Consider the following 20988-nt stretch of genomic DNA (forward strand, 5'->3'; position numbering starts at 1 on the left):
AGAAATGAGGAATGGGAATCTTGGGACATGGTGGGGGATCTGTAGCAAGCTACAGTTTGGATTGCGGTCTTGCTCAGAGTTAGTTGCACTTGGATAATCTCGGATGCATTATGCTGAGCAACTAGCCTGGAGGTGTGGATATCCTTAATGAATATGGACACGCCTCTGCCTTTAGTGTTTCGGTCCAGGTTAGGTGGCCAAAAGGTGTGGTATGAATTATAGCCTGCTAATGCAGGCCTTGAACCAGGTCTCTGTCACCACACAGATGTGGATGTTCTCCATTTTAAGGAGTGCCTCAAGTGAGTGCATTTTGAGGTTTAGACTTCTAGCATTAAGTAGCATTACCCTCAGATTTTGCTTGCTTGTTCCTGTTATTGTGGTGAATTTGTCATTTGAACCTTGCCTAAAAAAGGCACTATGGGGTGGCAAGAGCCTTAGCCAGTATCCGGAATCCCAAGGGTGATAGGTGTAGGCCATCTCTGGCATAGCATCGTGGTTTGTCAATCATGTCATCCCAAGCAGACAGATACTGGATCCCCTTAGAATGACACCAGAAGCTTAGCCAATTGTTGAAGTCAATCATTTTGTCCTTGTACTGTAGTATCATTCTGCGTGATGGCAGGATGCCACTCAGGGCTAGGGACATACCTGCCTGGGCTTCAAAACTGGACAGCTCCTCCATGTCTCTTTTCATGTAATCCAGGGTGGTACGTCTCAGGTCATTCACACCAACATGGACAATGACAAAGTCAATATTTGTACTTGTTGTGGAGTGACCTGAGTGTGTGCATTATGTAGTGGATCCTGGCACCTGACAGCCAGCTGACAGTAACTTTCTCCTTGTTTAGCCTGGTGAGTAGAACATCAGTGTGCCTGACTTTAGAGTCACCTATGGCTAGAGTGTTGGGTACATTGTTATGCCTTATGGGCTGTGGTTGAGTGGCACACTGAATTTGTGGGCTATGTGTCATCTGGGTTATGTTGGGGGGTGAAGGTTGCTTGCGTTTCTGCTTTGGAGGTCCCTGTTGCTTGGGTAGATTTTTATTGAGAGCCTCCGTGAATGTAGGTGTGTGTTTTGTGCTTCTATGTGTGTGTTTTGGTGGTGTAGGTTTTGAGGGACTATGTGAGGAGTGTAGTGTGGTGCAAGTGTTTACCTTCTCCACTTGACTGTCTAGTCCAGTCTTGGGTGAAGAGAGCTTTGCTGCCACTTTGGCTATATAAGTGCATCTATCACAAGTTGTAGTGTTTGGTGTTAGGAGGAGAGGGTTGTCTGTGTACATGAGGCAATTGCTGCATTGCCCCAAGATGCCCAGATTCATCAGGTAGACAGGAGAAAACACCAGGAGCTGACCCTTAGACATGCCTGTATAGGGGATAGGTGCTTACTTATTAAGTACTAAAAAGTGTTTTCCTCTAGACAAGTGAGGAAAGTTGAGTGCTGCAGTAATTTGTAGCTTATTTAGTGCTTACAATGAGTTCTGAACAAGTGCTGAGCTCAACAAAACAGATTTGAGTGCTGAAACTAGAAAACTGGCTAGTTCTAAGAAACAAAATTAAGCTAGAAGGCTTCCCTCCAACACAGAAAGGCTTGGGGGCTCAGAAGCTTACAAACAGTCTTGAATACAACAAATCTGTATCTGGACTAGATGACTTACATGAAAGACAGGAAACAAGCTTAGAAATTTTTTTTGTAAAGTGGAAAGGGGAAAGGAGGAGCAGAAACTAACTGGGTTGGCCTTCTCAAATGTTCTCCCTGGATTAGGTAGAATGAGATAATGACACTAGACTGGGAGGAGTGTCCAAGATCAAATTTACAGTATTAGTGGGCAGCTGCAAAGGCACCAAGTATAAGAACACAATACCAATAGGGAGGGAGGATGGGAACCAATATGATACACTCCTCAGAACAAAAAACCCAAACAGATGCTTAATAAATGTAGAAATATCCAGTACATTGGTAAGATATGCCAGCATAGCTAGCTGGAGTTTTGTAAAGAATTATATGTCATTTGAATATCAAACTGATTTGTTCAGATGCTTGTGTTAAAGATATATTTGTAAAGCTGCTTGTGTTAAAATGTATCAACAGTGGGTCCCTGCTGGACAGAAAAGAAATATACATATATGTCAGGCTGTATTGTTGTAACTGCTGAAATGTTTATATTTTAACAGAGATTACTGGAAGGGAAGGGGTTAAACTCAGCCCAGCTAATCTTAAGAAAAATAGCATGAATTAAATGACTTAACAGATGCAATGTCTCTACAATAGCCTTTCTGCAGGAAGGGGAGAAGTGTTTGAATTATTTTATAGTTTCCAGATGTTGTATTAAGCCTTAGCAAAGTTCTATGTGTGTATTGTGACAGATCTGTGCCAATTCCTGGCTCAGTTGTTAGTGAGGGGTTTAGTGTGGGAAATGCAGATTCAGGTGACCAAATGTGATGTCATTCTGTAGCCAGCACTGAAACTGTATTTTGATATTAGTGAGAGATGTGATAGAAGCACTCAGCACTCTGTTATTGGAACTGCCAACAAATATACTCATCCAATCCTCTTAGCTTGCTCTAAGCAAGTAAGTAGGGAACAGTAATTCTTCAGTCAGTTAGGAAAATATAATGAGATTAGCTAAATATTGTTTTTCTCTATGTGTCTGAATTTTTCAATCTGTGTTATTTTTATATTTCTTGTGAATTGAAATTCTGCTTTTTATTGCGATGAGATATTCACTATTGTCATATTTATTGATTTTTTATGAAACATATCTAAACCTTTAATTTTTGCTTGCCTTTTACAAAATATTTTAACCTTTGAGAGCACTTGCATTTATTTTGTGGCACTGTGGCTTCATGTTCTTGAAACCTCTTGCTACTTGTAAACACTACTATTTGTATAAGTATTCATTTTACTAAGTATAATTGGGTACCCTGGTAAGATCCAAAGAGTAGCTGGTTTTGGGGTGTTCTGGTGGCAGTATGTACCTTATAGTCTGGGTTGAGGTTGCATAGTGGGTAAATCTGTGTCAGCCTTTCCCAGATGTATGTGTGTGTGTGTGTGTGTGTGTGTGTGTGTGTGTGTGTGTGTGTGTAAGTCAAATTTCAAAGATTGTGTGTGTCAGCTACTTGGAACAGGAGAGAGAGCACTGATTTCCCACAGAAGGTGGTGGAGGACTTGGATTGGAACACTTGGCTAAGGACACAACTATGAGGTGGTCAGTGTAATCTTATTTGGGGCTTGGAGAGGAAGTCCAGCCCCAGGACTACAGTGTGCACTCCCTATGTGCTGTTTAGGGAAATTCTGCTCAGTGCAGAGAGCTGCATTTGAAAATACTGTGTGTGTCTATTTTTCCTAGTGAATGTTCCCCCTCCAGAGTCAGTGCTGAGGGTAGAGACTCCTTGATCACTGACCCAGAGGAGGGACATGACACTCACCAACAAGGGAAACAGTTGCATTGACAACCCCCCCCCCCATGTCATGTACTCACTGGTGAGGTCAGATCACAAAGCTGTCTACTTTGAAATAAAAATCAACTTAGAAAACCCAGTTAAACCAGTAACCATTAGGAACTATTCTAAGACAAATTACATTCAATTAAATGACTGTTTATCAATACTCAAGGTTCCTTCTAACCCTAAGAGCACAGCAACCTACGCAGAATTATTCAAAGAATTCCTATGCAAACATCCACAATACACGAGGAAACAAACTCATACTGGGCCATAAAAACAAAACCTGGGTGATGTATTACCTATGTGGGCAGGCAACATTAATCAAATGTATCACTTTATAGCAGAACGTAAACACTCAGAAATGTACTCCTGAAATTTACACACAAAGTGGATGAACTTAACTCATTACATCTGAGTGACACCTTCAGGTGCATCTGCAGTTAACTCCTACTGACGTCTCTGGGCATCAAATATTGCTTGTTCATACTTGCATCAATAATTCCAAAACCATGCTATGTACAAAGTTTTATAATATTTCATCTTAAAGCTTATACAATGGCAAACTAAACTGCATTAATATTTTACCTCTGTCTAATGCAGGTCAAGAGATATTAACTGTTGTTTTTTATGACATTAATTTATACAGATATAATATTCACATTTTTCTAAACAACCAAGTAACACAGACTGAACTTCTTAGCCTCATATGAAAGCTCTCAGCCTGATGAATAAAATGCTGCTGATAGTATATGTGTAACTTGAGTGGTTGTTGAGACAGTGTAAGTTTACAAAATATTACAAATGTAAGAGTTACTGTGTTTACTGTGACTTATAAAATTCAGTTTAATACTTAGAACCTAAAGAATACTATCACTATATAAACAGTTTGTGCTGAAGGGTTTGCCATTTATACTTCCTAGTTCATAACCCTTATGGTTCCAGGCATATGAACATTTGTTTGAAATGTGAGGACATAATTTGACTCTGTCAAAATGCTTAGGCTGTGTCCATTGGAAGTTACAAAGCAAACATCCTGAGCTCCATTGGAGTGAATGTGTTAAGATCAACTTTTTAGATGTGGAAATCAAAAAGGACAGCATGTGTAGTTTCCACACTTCTACATACAGAAAACACACCTTTTTGCACTTCTAAAGCTGCCACACAACTGTTCAGAAGAGCGGAGTTGTCAAAAGCCAGTTTATTAGAACCTCCAGATTTATATCTGTCAATAATGAGCATATGACACAGTTTAACAATCTTAAACATGTTTCATTAATGTGGTTATCCAACTGGTATCACTTACTTTTAAATGGTGAACATACTTAAGAATAGGGAGGAGAGATATGTCCCTATTATTAAAAAGGGTTTATATAAACTGAAACTAGAAGTACAATCTGGTAAAATTGATCAAACTGCCATCCAAGTTGTAAAGCATTTCTCTAACACCAACGATAACATGCTGCATTAAACCTTTGACTTGGGTGATATCCAGACTATTATATGAAACAAACGGAAGCTTCAGCAAGGGGATGATAACTGAAAAATAAGGTCCCCATATATGTGAGGCAGAGTCCCTCACTAGCGCTCTTCAAGAGGAATCTTGATGACTGGATGGGAAACAGGAAATTCACCCCAGGAATCACATCTGTGGCCCTGCTCAACAGAGGCGCAGGTAACTAAACCTTATGGGAGGTGAAAGCCAAAGATTTTGGCTAGGTTTAATTATGCCCTAGGGCCAATAGCCTAGTACCTACCTATGAACCTAAAAGCATGCTTCGAGAATCAGCCAAGCTTTACCTTTAAAAATTGTACCAATATTAAGGGAATTTTGGAAAGATCACTGAGATCATATTGCAATGGTTTAGAAAAAAACAATAAATGTGGGAGATGTAAACAGTGTCTACATATACTGACACAGAAGTGGACATTGTCTTGTTTAACAAAATCAACAAATGGTTGGCCAAATTGAGACACTCATGTACAACATATAGAGTTGTTTACCTAGCCACATGCTGTACATGTCCCACCTTCTATGTGGGAAAGACTAACAACTGTCTGAACAAAAGAATATACCAACACTTGTACAGCATCAACAAAAATTATGACAAAAGTGCGTTGGCAAGGCATGCAGAAGCCTGCATTAACTTCCAAATGTTTAAGTTTTCTGTTCTAGGAAAAAATCCAATTACACACATACACAGGTAATTGGCAGAATTATTTAGTACACAGAGAAATGTCTTGGCAGATATGGACTAATGCCAGTAGTCTACCAGGACTTAATGAAGGTATGTCTATCACTAGTGAACTGAAGCACAGAGCTATTAAATTATAACATTTATTTATTCACTGGTACTTTAATATTGTTTTTACATTTTTTTTCTTGTCAAAGTAGCATTAGCTACACCTTGTCATTTCATAAACAATAGTGTTTTATTGGCTTAATTTTTTTTTTTTTTTTTTTTTGCTATAATATTTTTGATTGGTTGAATTTAGGGGTTGTGTAGTTAAATGTCTTATGTAAATGCATGTAATTAGATGAAAGCACCTAACCTATTAAAGTTCTTCTACCTTTTTCTACCTGGACATTTGTTTTTTAACTTGTATTTTGTTTTTATGGCACAGTGTGAGCTCATTTGCTTGTGTGTTGTGATTTTTTTTGGATACAGTTTTTGTGCAAACTCTCCACTATGTCAGCATCAAATATGGAAGAACTTTTTTGCAATGGAACCCCCACCCCAGCCTTCCAGTTTTAATGGACAACCTAACCTTGCTTATTCAATAACTGTCACAAGTAGTATATCAGCAAACACATGGTGATAACAAACAAAGCCCTCAGGATACAGACTGAGGTAATAACAAGCAATCAGACATGCATTCTGTAATGGACAGGATTAACATTCCAGTTAGACACAAGCAACATTTTTCTCAATAGACTATTTGGGAATAATTAGTGTCCATAAGCAGTTGGAACATTCTACATTACCAGATGAGATAGATTAAATAAGATCCATGGAAGGTGAATATTTATCTCTTGACCAGCAAATTCAGAAACTGGACAAGGTTTTATATAAATTTAAAACACTATAACAGGACAATTATTTTCTTAATGAGAGTGTCAAGTGACAGCATGTACAGAAAGGATTAACAGTTTGGAAATATCCACAAGGTGTTGAAAAAAATTCTTGATTCCACATGGAATTGTTGGAACCTTTTGATAAAACCAGGTTTGATCTAGCCAGGTTAGTGATCAGAGAGAATGAACATCAGATGAAAATATTGAAAGACGGAATCTCTAAACTACTCAATTTTAAAACTGGGGACCTCAATTTCACACAACATAAACAGATTTTTGATAATGTATTTCATTGAGTGGATTGTAAATAACCTGCTATAACATGAAGGAAAGCTAAAAAAAACTACAGAGGGATAACAGATCACAGTAACAAGACAGTGTATCTAAAGATCAACACCTCTGGTCACACACACACCAATTTGGGGTATGAAAAAAATCATGTTGATGTACACCAGATTGAACAAGACACAGAAGTCCCTTTACATCAACCTTTACCCAAGTGATTGGACAGGATAGCCAACAAATAAACAAACTGGCAGGAGTTATCAGTGAATCAGGGAAGAAACACAAACCACCTGTATTGAACAAGAAATCAACAGAACAACAGGTGGTGATGACAGCATATGTTCCGGATATTTTACTGGCTAACCCCCATTCAGGTATTTTTACAGCTACATCATATTTTAAATTCAGTATCTATAATTTTACTGAACAAATTATTGGTCCAGAAAACCATGAGTTATTTTAAAAGCTTTTTCTTTATTCCATCAGGATGTGCAAACATTGAGCACACCATTACTGACTGAAAATATTTGTTAGAAAGTTGAAGTTATGGGTGCTACTAGGTGATAACACTACACATGACAGTGTCTTTTTAATCCCACCACAAATCCAATTGTTACAGTGTTTGAAAAAGCATGTGAACATGAATTTGGGGACATTTTAGAAAATAAGAAAGCACACAGGTTTAACATAAATAAAAGAGTGGTACCAAAGCTTTAAACTCAATTCCAAAAATGCATTAGAATACCCTTTGGGAAGCTGTCATGAATAAAACATACCTAAGAGTCAGTCTAGTAGTATGTGATCTGGGAATATATGTAGACAGCAATCCAGACTTTTACCAAGACAGAGCTAAGATAATAAGACAATCATTTTAAGTCATCCAACGTTTAGGTAAGGATAAGGCATCCAGTTCCAAGGAAGTTATAGTACCGCTCTACTTATCAGATGTATCATTGAATACAATGCCCAGTTTACCGTGTATCTAATCAGACACTTGCAATAGCTGGAATGCCCACAGAGGTTTCTTACCAGGAGAACACAAGGCATGAATACCCTGTGCTACAATGATTGTGTAAATGCTCTGTCTCTGTATTCAGACTCCTACGGACTGCCAAGTGGGGACCTTTGCCCTGCTTACAGGGCTTCCCCAGATCCAGCTCTAATGGATCTGTTGCATATGCACAAAACAAACAGCACCAGAAACACTAACTCCAGGGATCTGAACTTCACTTGTGACATAAACTGAATGAGCTGGAGAGACAGATACGTGTCCTAAAGTATCCCCGCACTATGGAATAGGCTACTTGTTCATGTAATTTGATATACAATGTAATTGTTCAGTAATAGCTTGTGTTATTGTACTTGGCTCATGGTGGGTCTTATGAATAACCCACCTATAAGGTCAGCAAATTATTAAATAAATAAAGGAACCTGAAAGGCAGAAAAGGAAGAAAAAGGAGACGATGATGATGACTTCATGGCACTTAAAGTACATGTCCAAACTGACACTCTAGGTAAAGCTGTGCTGTCAAGACTTGATGGTGCAGAGCTTTTCTCCCTGAGCCTGCTCTGTAAATGGACTTTGCCCAGTTAAGCAAGCAGAGGTGATGGCTATGAGAAATTATATATTCAAGGATATAAACTGTTCATTTTCTGAATCAGATGGTTTGAAAGGAGACATGACCATGTCTGTTAGGAAATTCATATCAAAATGTGTATTGGCTGGGTTCTTCAAAAGCGGCCTGAAATTAAGACATTCTTGAAAAATTGTTTAACTAACTGGTGTTGGAGGTGAGTCAGTTGAATAAATGAAAAAAAATATTAAAAAATTAGAGCTAGATAATAGAAGGTAGAAAGAGCTATAAAATGAAGCCAGATGTTGGAGTAACAGAGATCCAAGTCAAGAAAATGTTTGAAATAAGCCAGTCATATCCATATACTGAGCAAGTATGAAGGAATGTGAAATCGCAAGGCAGTCTGACTGAATACAGGAGGGAAGCCACCATCTCCAAACCTCTGTCCATAAACAAAGTTAGGAAAATGAGATGTGTGAGGCAGATGAAGAATCTAAGGAACAAAATTACCAAAAAGTAAATTCTCTTGCCCAACATGTCCACTGTCTTGAATTCCACATCTGGAGGAAGACTGACTAAATGCCAGTGCTCTAGGACATATACAGAGCTCATTAAATAACATAAGGGTCTATTACATGGTATTATTTTAAAAGGAAAGGGCACTTATGGGGAAACTCTATAAACAATCAGTCTTTCTGGGAACCTAGAAGCACCTTACAAACTTATTGCAGAAATGACTTCCTTGAGTAAACATCCTGGATAAGACAACTCAAGGCTCTATTTCACTCAGCATTAGAAAAGAAGAGGTTTTTGAAGCAAGCACAAGGAATATCAAGAAGGCATTACTGGCCACTTTAAAGTGAATTATGTAAGCTAAGACCCTCCCTGAAAGAAAGAACATCCATTTGGGAGGTACAAGGATGCAAATTTATTGTCCCTATTGGTCACCAATATAAAAACATCCATCTGTTCCATTTTCAACAGGCAGAGGGGTATGCATGACAAGAAGACAACAGTCTCCTACCAGGCCCTCAAGTTCCACTCTTATGTATATGAAGAATTTTCTTGTGTGGGGGAAACTAGGAAAACTGATTAGACAAGGCCATAAAACAGATTCTGGAAAGTGTGAGGTGTCTGGCACAGGGTTAACTGGTGAATGGCCAAATACGTAGATGCTGCTGCTGTGGTGCATGCAAAGAATGAAGTATCAGTCACTGGTTCTAGATGTCTTCCTATACATTTGGGGGTGGGCCCCCACTAGCCTACAGAATGGCCGTGAGGTAGAGAGAATGCATAGGGTGGTACAATGCAGATTGGAATAAAGACATACATTATACAACATTGATTGGAATACCTGACTGCTTATTGCTTGGATTTCAGCAGCCTTGCTTCAGTTAATGGTTGGGCTCGACTGCTGTAATGCCTTTTTTCCTGTAAAGTGGTGCCTTCCTACTCAAGCTCATGCATTTCCAAAAAAACAAGGTGAGATAATGACTTCTTGCTAGAGGGCAGTGATCAGCAGGGAAGCATGGAGGCCATGAGCATATCAATGTAGTCAGTAGGGGAAGACAGGATTACAACTGTTAAGGACAGATTCAGAGTATCTTATTTTCTGCCAACTATGTTCCTGCCAGAAATCTTTAGATAGTACATCTTGCCCAGTTCTTCTGCTTGGCCATACCCTTCAGTGCCATGCAGCTGGCATAGACAAAGTTATCAATCATTCATTTTTAGATTTCACTGAGCTGCAAGGTTAAATTAGCCTACATAATGATACCTTTCAAATCAGCAATCTGGCTCAGTGCAAAAAAGACAATATCACTAGTGGCAGTGGCTTATGATTTAATTACTTCAGCCACGGTAATCCAACCTCTGATTCTTATGCATCAGCTGTGGGAACTTTTCAAACAGCTAATGTTAGATGTCCAATACGTGTGCCTGGAAAAAAATGGAGCCAAAAGAGTGCTCACCCCTTCTAACCATAATATCAGGATGCCATTCTTCATTCAGTGGCAAGAGGCTTAGTGAGAGTATGACTTTTGTGACTAACATTTTTCAAATGGCTTAGGAGAGGCCACAAGGCAAACAAAACACAACTGTGGTATCCACATAATAGTTGCACATTAAGTGATTTTTCTCTTTCAAGAAGAATTTTCACCATCATTAAGATAAGCCCCACACATCTGGTAACAGATTTAGATCAGATCACACTCACCTTAACAAGAATCTTTCCCTTGAGTGTCTCTGGTGAAGGCAGCTGCGAGGCATCTTCAATATTCACTGAGGAGAGGTCCAGCTTGTCTCCTAATACTTCAATAAGGTACTGTGCCATCTTTTTCTGCTGAGGGACACTGCAATGGTTCTCAATGGACAGTATCACTGGATATCTAAGAAAAATAACAATACAGACATAAGGAACAAGTCTGACCATGGCCAATGAATCATGACCACTATACAAAGAAAAAGGCATTACCACATCAAGATAGTATCTATAACTTCACGAATCAACAAATACATGATAGATTATATATATATATATATATATGTATATATATATATATATATATATATATATATATACAACCACTTTATTCACCTTCAGAAGAAGTATATTATCTATTCAAATGCATCCAGTCTTATGGGAGTTTTATGCTAACATCATTAGGGTAAGATCAATAAATATGACAGGTACACTACCATCACGAAACAAGGACAATGTTATCACTCCTTGGTTAAATAAAATTTAGACAATCATCACCTTGCATACAATGGAACTTGAAAATAAAACTTACTCCACTTCATACTCACTCTTTTTAATGCAAATTAAAAACTTTATGAAATAAATATCATATCCAGCTTAACAACAAACAATTGCCTGTACTGTCATAAGACAACTCAAATGTTAGGCATTCCTTTCATTTACCAAGTTACTCCCAATCTTGCAAATCAGATCACCATAAAAGTCTGTGTTAACTCTCCTAATGAAAACAGATCATTTTAATACACAATATATATTAATATCTTTAACCTACAAGTTATTGGTGACACATTATATTTATCGTAATCTGTCAGCAAACTTTGAAATGGCAAACAGAAAGCTAGCATGATATCTCTAAATCCTACAGGCAACATAACTGCAGTCTGCACAAAATAATTATATCAGTTTCTCTAATTCAGCCAATTTATTATTCACTTCAATTTCTGTGGAAATGCATTCACATATACTTAACCTTCTCTCAACCCTCCTGAATATATAAACTCACTTTTTCTATTCTTATATTAAAGGATAGCCTTCCAATACAGCTAGTCCTCCCTCCTTAATTAGTTTCCTCTTTCTCCACTACTCCTCCTTTCTCAGTTGTATCTGTAATATTTAAAGCCCTTATATTAACCTGCAAAAGTTGAGTGTCTGACAATCAACCAATTAATCCCCCCCCCCCCCTCAATGCAATACACTGACTGCAGAAGGCCAAAGACAGGAAACCTCACTGGAAATAACACTGACAGTAAAACCTCAAAAAACATACATCATCTATTTACATTACGATACACCCTTCTCTAACAGTATCAGTAATGTGTAGAGTTAGTGTTAGGGGTAGGAGTTGGGTTAGTAACATGGTGCAGGGGTAGGGGTAAAGCACATGACTGACTGCATCTATTCTACTTGTAAGTAATGTGTAGAGTTAGTGTTGGGGCAGGAGTTGGGTTAGTAACATGGTGCAGGGGTAGGGGTAAAGCACATGACTGACTGCATCTATTCTACTTGTAAGTAATGTGTAGAGTTAGTGTTAGGGGCATGAGTTGGGTTAGTAACACGTGCAGGGGTAAGGGGAAAACACGTGACTGACCGCATCTATTCTACTTGTAAGTAATGTGTAGCATTAGTGTTGGGGGCAGGAGTTGGGTTAGTAACACGGTGCAGGGGTAGGGGTAAAGCACATGACTGACTACATCTATTCTACTTGTAAGTAATGTGTAGAGTTAGTGTTAGGGGCAGGAGTTGGGTTAGTAACATGGTGCAGGGGTAGGGGTAAAGCACATGACTGACTGCATCAATTCTACTTGTAAGTAATGTGTAGAGTTAGTGTTGGGGCAGGAGTTGGGTTAGTAACATGGTGCAGGGGTAGGGGTAAAGCACATGACTGACTGCATCTATTCTACTTGTAAGTAATGTGTAGAGTTAGTGTTAGGGGCAGGAGTTGGGTTAGTAACACGGTGCAGGGGTATGGGTAAAGCACATGACTGACTGCATCTATTCTACTTGTAAGTAATGTGTAAAGTTAGTGTTAGGGGCAGGAGTTGGGTTAGTAACATGGTGCAGGGGTAGGGGTAAACCACATGACTGACTGCATCTATTCTACTTGTAAGTAATGTGTAGAGTTAGTGTTAGGGGCAGGAGTTGGGTTAGTAACACGGTGCAGGGGTAGGGGTAAAGCCCATGACTGACTGCATCTATTCTACTTGTAAGTAATGTGTAGAGTTAGTTTTAGGGGCAGGAGTTGGGTTAGTAACATGGTGCAGGGGTAGGGGTAAAGCACGTGACTGACTGCATCTATTCTGCTTGTAAGTAATGTGTAGAGTTAGTGTTAGGGGCAGGAGTTGGGTTAGTAAGACGGTGCAGGGGTAGGGGTAAAGCACGTGACTGACTGCATCTATTCTGCTTGTAAGTAATGTGTAGAGTTAGTGTTAGGGGCAGGAGTTGGGTTAGTAACACGGTGCAGGGGTAGGGGTAAAGCACGTGACTTACTGCATCTATTCAACTTGTAAGTAATGTGTAGAGTTAGTGTTAGGGGCAGGAGTTGGGTTAGTAAGACGGTGCAGGGGTAGGGGTAAAGCACGTGACTGACTGCATCTATTCTGCTTGTAAATATACTTTATGTTCCTGATGCTATCCTCACTGTGACTATTAATATTGGTACGTTTGGCTCAGCTGAACTAGATAGTCAAGTTAAGAAATAAAACTAAATAAATGAAAAAAAAAAGAATATTCTCATATATCTATGTATCTATATTATATAATTACTGTTTACAATCTATAATGCCCTTAACCTGAAATCCGTCTCATCTGGGTACCTCCCTTATCTCACTATTCACAAACCTACCAAAAAGTGAAGAAAGAAAGAAAGAAAAAAGAAAGAAAGACATCAATTTATTGTCCAAGCAGGAGCTAAGATCTTTCAATCCACAGCTGAGAAAAAAGTGTAAAGTCTCTGACCAGGGTAGGTTCATAGGTTCATAGGTTCATACTAGGCTATCTGCCCGAGGGCATTTACAAGCCTAGCCCATAGTTTTGTGGCTTACGCCACCCCTTTAGTATGGGGAACTATACCCATTATTTTGCTGTGCCTCTGTTGAGCAGTGACACTGAGGTAATCCCTGGGGTATATCTGCGATCTCCCATCCATTGGTCAAGATTTCTCTTGAACAAGGTCAGCGAGGTGCTCTGCCTCACATATACCGGGATTTTATTCCACAGCATAGGGAGTCTTTGGGTGATGAATCTATCCCTCCAGCACGTCCTATTAATAGCCGTGTCGAGGTTTAAGTCTCCGCCCTTGTGGCTCTGACGGATCTAGATTTTTGAGGTGAAGCATATTCATCAAATCTGGGTTTGACATGGCCTTGTATGTTAGGCAAAGGTCACCTCTGAGCAAGCGGTAAGCAACTGAATAGAGCTGGAGTTCTTTCAGTCGGGCAGCATAGGACAGATGTTTGAGACCCTTTATCCTTTTGGTGAGGAACTTTTGTGGCCTCTCCAGCTGCTGCAAGTGTCGGGTCAGATACATTCCGAATGGGGCATTGTACTCAATCATTGGTCTGATGAGTGATGAGTATAGGGAGACTATGACCTCCCTTGATCTAGATGAGAATCCTTCATGATAAGGTGGGCAATGTAGAAGGTCTTCCTAACTACTTTAGCTACATGGGTGTCGAATGACAGACTACTATCAACCTGGGTCCCCAGGTCCCTGATAACTTCTTCTGTACTCAGTGGATTGCCACCTATTTGGTAGCTAGGGGTAACCTTGTTTTTCCCGAAGGGTATGACTATGCATTTTTTGGCATTTAACTTTAGGCCATGGCTCTGGCACCAGTTATCCGTTTCTGTGAGACCCTTCTGAAGGATATCTGTGTCAGATGTGTTTTCTACTATGGCGCCCAGTTTGCAGTCATCTGCAAACTTTGTCAGCCATAACCCTCCTGTGTTTGCTTGTACTTCGGAAAAGTAGATGCCAAACAAGAGTGGGCCCAGGACTGAGCCCTGTGGTACACCACTTGTGACAGGCTTTGAGTCTGACATGGCGCCAGCAACTCTCTGTGCCCAAAAACCAATCCTTCAAATCCCCCAAAACTACAAAAATGAACTCTATGGCCTGCAATACATCAACACTGAAATCATAACCATCAATAGTTTGAAAATGTGTGCCTATGCTAATAAGAGACACAGTTACCAATCCCACGATATTTGCATTTGTTTATTTATTTAAATTTGTTTACTGGGGTAGAACTCTAATGAAACAATGACCAATTACATGCTCAGTCTGGAAACATGTCTTAATATACACAGTTATGTCCTTAAAACCAAGGCAAGTTATCTCCATTACACAAGAATATTAAGGCCCTCTTACAGGAAATCTTCAAGTTTGTAGCTTGGCCCATACAATATCTACCACACTTTATCCTTTTGCATAATGGGTTGGGAAACCAGAAATGGGGTATATTTACAGTTATCGACCTATTCGTCCAGGTTGGGTTCAAGAAGGTTACAGAGCTATACTGTTTAATAAGAACGGGAAGGCTGCTGCAGGAGAAATATATTTTTTTAGAGTAGTATCAACACACCACCAGATTCTTTTCATGTCGTGGTAGAAATTCAGGTCTCTAGAATGGCTATTTGTGATGTTCGATGTTTTGTGAATATATAGAAGGTCAGAGGACAGGGTCATTTGAGGCTTTGTAATCTAGGCAGAATTTTCCCCATGGTAGTCTGGTGATTCTAAAGCACTTCCTCACCATTTGAGTATACAATGAATTTAAGCAACGCAGCCACATTTGCCCTAATTTTATTTCAAGTCAGGTGTCAGTTTTCTTCTTGCTACACTGCTGTAACTGCAGCTTTGTGATTAATAGATTGTGCAGCCCATTCTTAATACATCTGGATATGTACAGGGGCTACTCTAAGGAACTAAGCAGGCAAAAGGCTCCCCTGCACTAAAAGGCCAGAGTTGAAAACAGACATTCCTACATGTATCCATACTAACATTATAGGTAGGCTGAGTGGAAACTCAGCTATGCATTCAGGCCACAAGTCCAGTCGATAACTTGATGGGATGTGCAATACAAATGATTGACAATTGCAGATTTAATGCATCTTTTTCTGAACAATAAGAAAGGGGTGGCAAAGACGATTATTGAAGACACATCTTACAATAACACACTTTATCTAATATCCTGCTTTCTATCTTATATTGTTGATTTTTCTCTCAGTCTCACTTGCCTTCCATGTGTTTCTGAGCAAGTAATTTAGGTAGATCAATGATTGTCAACCACTTCCGAAAAAAGCTCTTGTTCTAAGAGTGTCTAATTAAGTTAGCAAATAATGGAAAATGAAAATAAAGTTTAAAATCGTGTCTTGCTAATGAGCTATATTTGCAATTTCAATGTAGGGATGATAAATCTCTTAGTGTCCCACTACTTTTAAATCATTCATAAAACAGAGAAGCTTTTGCCTTGTGAGACTCACATTTATCCAATTATCTTCCACATGAGGGAGTGGTGGAATAAAAAAACTCAAGAAGCAAGGTTTGGTAATCATTTTTAACTACTGGAAGTCAAAATATCTTTTGACTCAATACTATGAAACTTGTGAAACTTGTCTTAGGATATTAATGCAAATGCTAGCAGTACATCACAATTTCTTACTCTAATTTATAACGTGATTTTGGTGTGTTGAAACCAGGATGTTCAGTTCTCAATTTACCTTCAAAACTGAATAGCCTCTCATGCTTTATTTGTGAAACTTATGCGATATAGATATTACAATAATGTAATTATGAAAAGAAATAATGTAACTGATTAACTCAGCAAGCTGTCTATTCTGACTAAAATTCTGGAAAAGGAAGGTACATCTAGCAGCAGGAGTTTGCTGTAACATCTCTGGTTTAGGAAAAAATGATTTTTCACCAAAGGCCTTAATGAGCTTCTTAAGTTAAAATGAATGAACCAGCAGTTTTAGCTCAGAAATAAATATTTTTCATTGCTTCCAATTCAAAGAACATAGGTCAGCTGCCTCTGAAGTAATATTCATTTGCTTAGCTAAAGGGACTGAAAAGGTTTGTATTGAGTAAGAAATAAAGGGAATTCATAAAAGACAGAGCTGATGCAGTTACATAACAGCACAAAAAAACCTCCCCACTGCTTCATGATTTCACTACCAAAAGCTTATATGTACTAATGCAATGAATGTGTAGCCGAAACTTTCCAGGTACAACTTACTGTCTTGTTTTTGTTAAATTTGTACCCAGCTACAAGTAAATACGGGCCCAGTGTCTACACTATCAACTTTACAGAAGTTAAACAATAATTCAGAAAACAATAACGCCAGTGACAGAACTAATTCATTCTAGATGTGGTAGCACTTACCTTACTCTGACAGGTTTAGTCAAAAAACATTATGTTATAATATGGACTGCACGGGATTTTTTGGCAGCTTCTATCCCACACAAAAAAAACAAGCTGGAATACAGGAAGGTAAAAGTGCCAAATTCAACTGGAGGCTGAGTTGTGAAAATGTATTATTTGTAGCTGAAAGTAAGATCACAATTAAAGCATTTGTGACTTTCAGTTATTCATTAATTTTCTTTGTTTTTATATGAAAAAGCATTTGCAAAGCAGCAGTCAGGCTTGGGTTACAGAATCCTACAGGACATTCACAATAGCTACTGCCATTGCAGAATCACTGTTCATCCTTAGAAAGCAAACAGCTGGGTCTATCACTTTAGGAGGTCGATCCACTATCTAATTCTATTTGATCTATTACTTTAGGAAGTCAATCCACTATCAAATTCTATTTGTCAATACGTAGTTAAACAAAAAAGATATGCTACTCACATCAATATATGTGTCCTTAAAGTCTTGGCTCTGCAGGACTATACAGTACATCAAGCTAGCATTTAAACTGTGACAAATCTATTGCACACTGCATTGTGCAGAACAACATTATTACTTTACATGGGTACCACAGCTGTGATAAATCCATTGCACACTGTACTGTGCAGAGTAACATTACCACTTTACATGGGTACAGCACATGTGACAAATCCACTGCACACTGCATTATGCAGAGAAACATTATTACTTTACATGGATACAGCAGCTGAGACAAATCTAAATCACAGTGCACTGCACAGAGGAACATTAGTAGTTTACATGGGAATAGCAGCTGTGAAAAAACTACCGCATACTGCACTGCGCACAGAAGCATTACTACTTTACATGGGTAGAGCAGCTATGACAAAGCTACTGCACAGTGCCTTGAGCAGATGAACATTACTACTTCACATAGGTACAGGAGCTGTAGCAAATCTATTGAACACCACATTGTGCAGAGGAAATTACTACTTTCCATGGGTACAGCAACTGTGAGAAAACCCACTGTACACTGCATATTGCAGATGAACTTGGATACAGTAACTATGACAAATCCATGGCACACTGTATTGAGCAAAGAAGCATTACTATTTTAGATACGCTGGGCTTTTAGTGCAGGGGAACTTTTTGACTGCTTAGTTCCTTACAGTAGCCCCTGTACATATCCAGATGTATTAAGAATGTGCTGCACAATCTATTAATCACAAAGTTGCAGTTACAGCAATGTAGAAAGAAGAAAACTGACACCTGACTTGAAATAAAATTAGGGCAAATGTGGCTGCATTGCTTAAATTCATAGTATACTTGAATGGCAAGGAAGTGCTTTACCAGCTGTAACAAATCCACTGAACACTGCATTGTGCAGAGAAACATTACTACTTAAAACGGATACAGCAGCAGAGACAAATCCAAAGCAAAGCGCACTGTGCAGAGGAACATTAGTACTTTACATGGGAACAGCAGCTGTGAAAAATCCACTGCATACTGCACACTACTTTTGACACAGTCCCCGACTCAGGGATAGTAAATAAACTTACTGCATTAAGCATAAATCCCTACATTGTGGGGTGGATATCAAACTGGTTAACTATGAGGACACATGTTGTCTGGAGAGGCGAATCCACTTTCGATAAGAAACCTGTTACTAGCGATGTCCCACAAGACTCAGTGTTGGCACTTCTCCTGCTTGGTATATACCAACCTCACCCGCTCCTGCTTGGTATATATCAACCTCACCAATGACTGTAAGCAATCATTAAATTCTCAAATGATGCTGACATCTTAGAAACAGGCCTAAAAATGACAAATGACTGGTGCCAAAAGCATGGTCTGAGATTAAATGATAAAAATATGTAATCATAAAACAGATATCCATACAAATTATAATACTGATAGCACACCCTTAAAAGTAGACCCATGGTGAGGGGACCTAGGAACAGAGAGAGAGATAGTAACTTAAACTTTGACCATCAAGTAGTTATGGTAGTGAAGAAATCCTTCTGTGTGGCTAAACTTTTAAGTAAAGGCATGGCATCCAGGTAAAAGGAAGTCATAGTGCCATTGTACCCAGCCCACATTAGGCCCATAATGGAATACAATGCTCCCTTCTGCATGTACCTAACAAGGCACTTACACCAGTTAGAGCAGGCCCAGAGGTTTCTCACTAAAAAAATATAAAGCGCAAGACACATGTCTTATGCAGGCTTTAACAATTGGCTCGAGTACTGGTGTCATTCTAAGGGGATCCAATATCTGTCTGCCTGGGATGATATGTTGGACAAGCCACGCTGCTTCACAAGGGATGGCTTACACCTGTCACCACTGGGCTTCCGGATATTGGCTAAGGCTCTTGCCACCCCCATAATGCCTTTTTTAGGCAAGGCTCAAAAGACAAACCCACCTCCTTAGAAAACAAAAATGGAAAAAAACTAAGGGTAATGCTGCTCAACGCCAGAAGTCTAAATCTCAAGATGCAGGCACTTGATGCACTCCTCAGCATGGAGAACATTGACGTCTGTGCAGTAACTGAAACCTGGTTCAAGGCTCCTGAGAGCACCCCAGCGCTATCAGGCTATACCTTGTATCATGCTTTTCGGCCCCAAAACCCGGGCCGAACCACAAAGGGAGGGGGAGTGTCCATATTCATAAAGGACACCCACACCTCCAGGTTAGTAGCAACACATGAAGCAACAGAGACCATACAGGTGCAACTAACCATAGGCAAAACTGCTATACAACTGGTAGCATGTTACAGACCACCCTCCCAATCTCAAGAACCCCACTCAGCTTTCCTGAAGACATTGGAGGATATGAATGTATCACAAAATACCATCATACTGGGAGACTTCAACTACCCAAACATAGATTGGGTACATTATTCTAGCCCTAATACCCTAGCTTAAAGGTTCCTGGAATTCATAAATTCAAATGCACTGGAACAACTAGTCACCTCTCCCACTAGGGGAGAAAATATACTAGACCTGATCATCACAAACATGGGGACAAAATGCTCCACACCGGAAGTATACCCCTCACTAGTGAGATCTGACCACAATCACCCTGGATATACATATCCCACCTCCACCCCCAGCAAAAAAGACCACAGTGAAAAACTTCTCAAAAGCAGACTTCACTCTTCTTAAGAAGGAGATGGTATCCTTTAAGCTCACTGTGCCAGTGGATACCACATCCCGCAATGCCGAATCCTTCACAAATGCTTTCTATGGACATATCCAGGAATGCATGGATCATGCAATCCCAAACAAATCCAAGTCCCTCTCCACCAAATGTAAGCGTCCTGTCTGGTGGACCTCAGCCATAAACAAATTGTATAACAAAAGATGGAAGCTACTGCACGTCGGAGCGAAATCCCATGAAGGGAAGACGTCTCTGATCAACATTAGCAGAAAACTACGTTCCCTCATAAAAACATCCAAGGCAAACTTTGAGAGAAAAATAGCTAAGGACACTAAAGATAACCACAAAGCCTTCTTCAGCTATGTTAGAAACCTGGGTGGAAACCCTCAGATATGCTCTGAGTTGGTTCACAACAACAAAAAATACACTGAACCCACAGATATTGCTAACATTCTGGCTGACAGGTTCAGTGCAAACTTCTCGCCTCCTTCACCCCCAAAAGAAGAAATACTTATCCCAGCTGAATGTAATCTCCCTGTCATCTCAGATGTCCAAGTGAGAACCGCCCTAAACAAAGCAAAAAATACAGCATCAATGGGACCTGATGGTATCCCGGGGTGCATGTTACGAGAACTCCAAGAGGAGCTAAACCCACACATAAAAATGCTATTTAATCTTAGCCTTACTTTGGATTATGTACCTGTACACTGGCGTACAGCAACAGTGGTCCCACTCCACAAGGGGGGTGCCTCTACAGACCCTGGAAACTACCGCCCCATAAGCTTAACTAGCCTGGTCTGCAAAGCTATGGAAAGAATCATTATG

The 20988-nt window shown here is 39.5% G+C and overlaps 1 protein-coding gene across 3 annotated transcripts in view; it reads right to left on the reverse strand.

Annotated features, from left to right (window-relative positions):
- The window catches only part of PLCH2 (phospholipase C eta 2), a 1923638-nt gene that overhangs the window by 622626 nt on the left and 1280024 nt on the right, over window positions 1-20988 (reverse strand). For all 3 annotated transcript variants that reach the window (XM_044062990.1, XM_044062992.1, XM_044062991.1), the window contains exon 9: window positions 10592-10763. In XM_044062990.1, coding sequence (XP_043918925.1) covers window positions 10592-10763 — 172 coding nt within the window. The remainder of the gene's footprint in view (window positions 1-10591; window positions 10764-20988) is intronic.

Source organism: Protopterus annectens, chromosome 2.part1, assembly GCF_019279795.1.
Source record: "Protopterus annectens isolate FY-2018-M chromosome 2.part1, PAN1.0, whole genome shotgun sequence".
NCBI classification, from domain to species: domain Eukaryota; kingdom Metazoa; phylum Chordata; order Ceratodontiformes; family Protopteridae; genus Protopterus; species Protopterus annectens.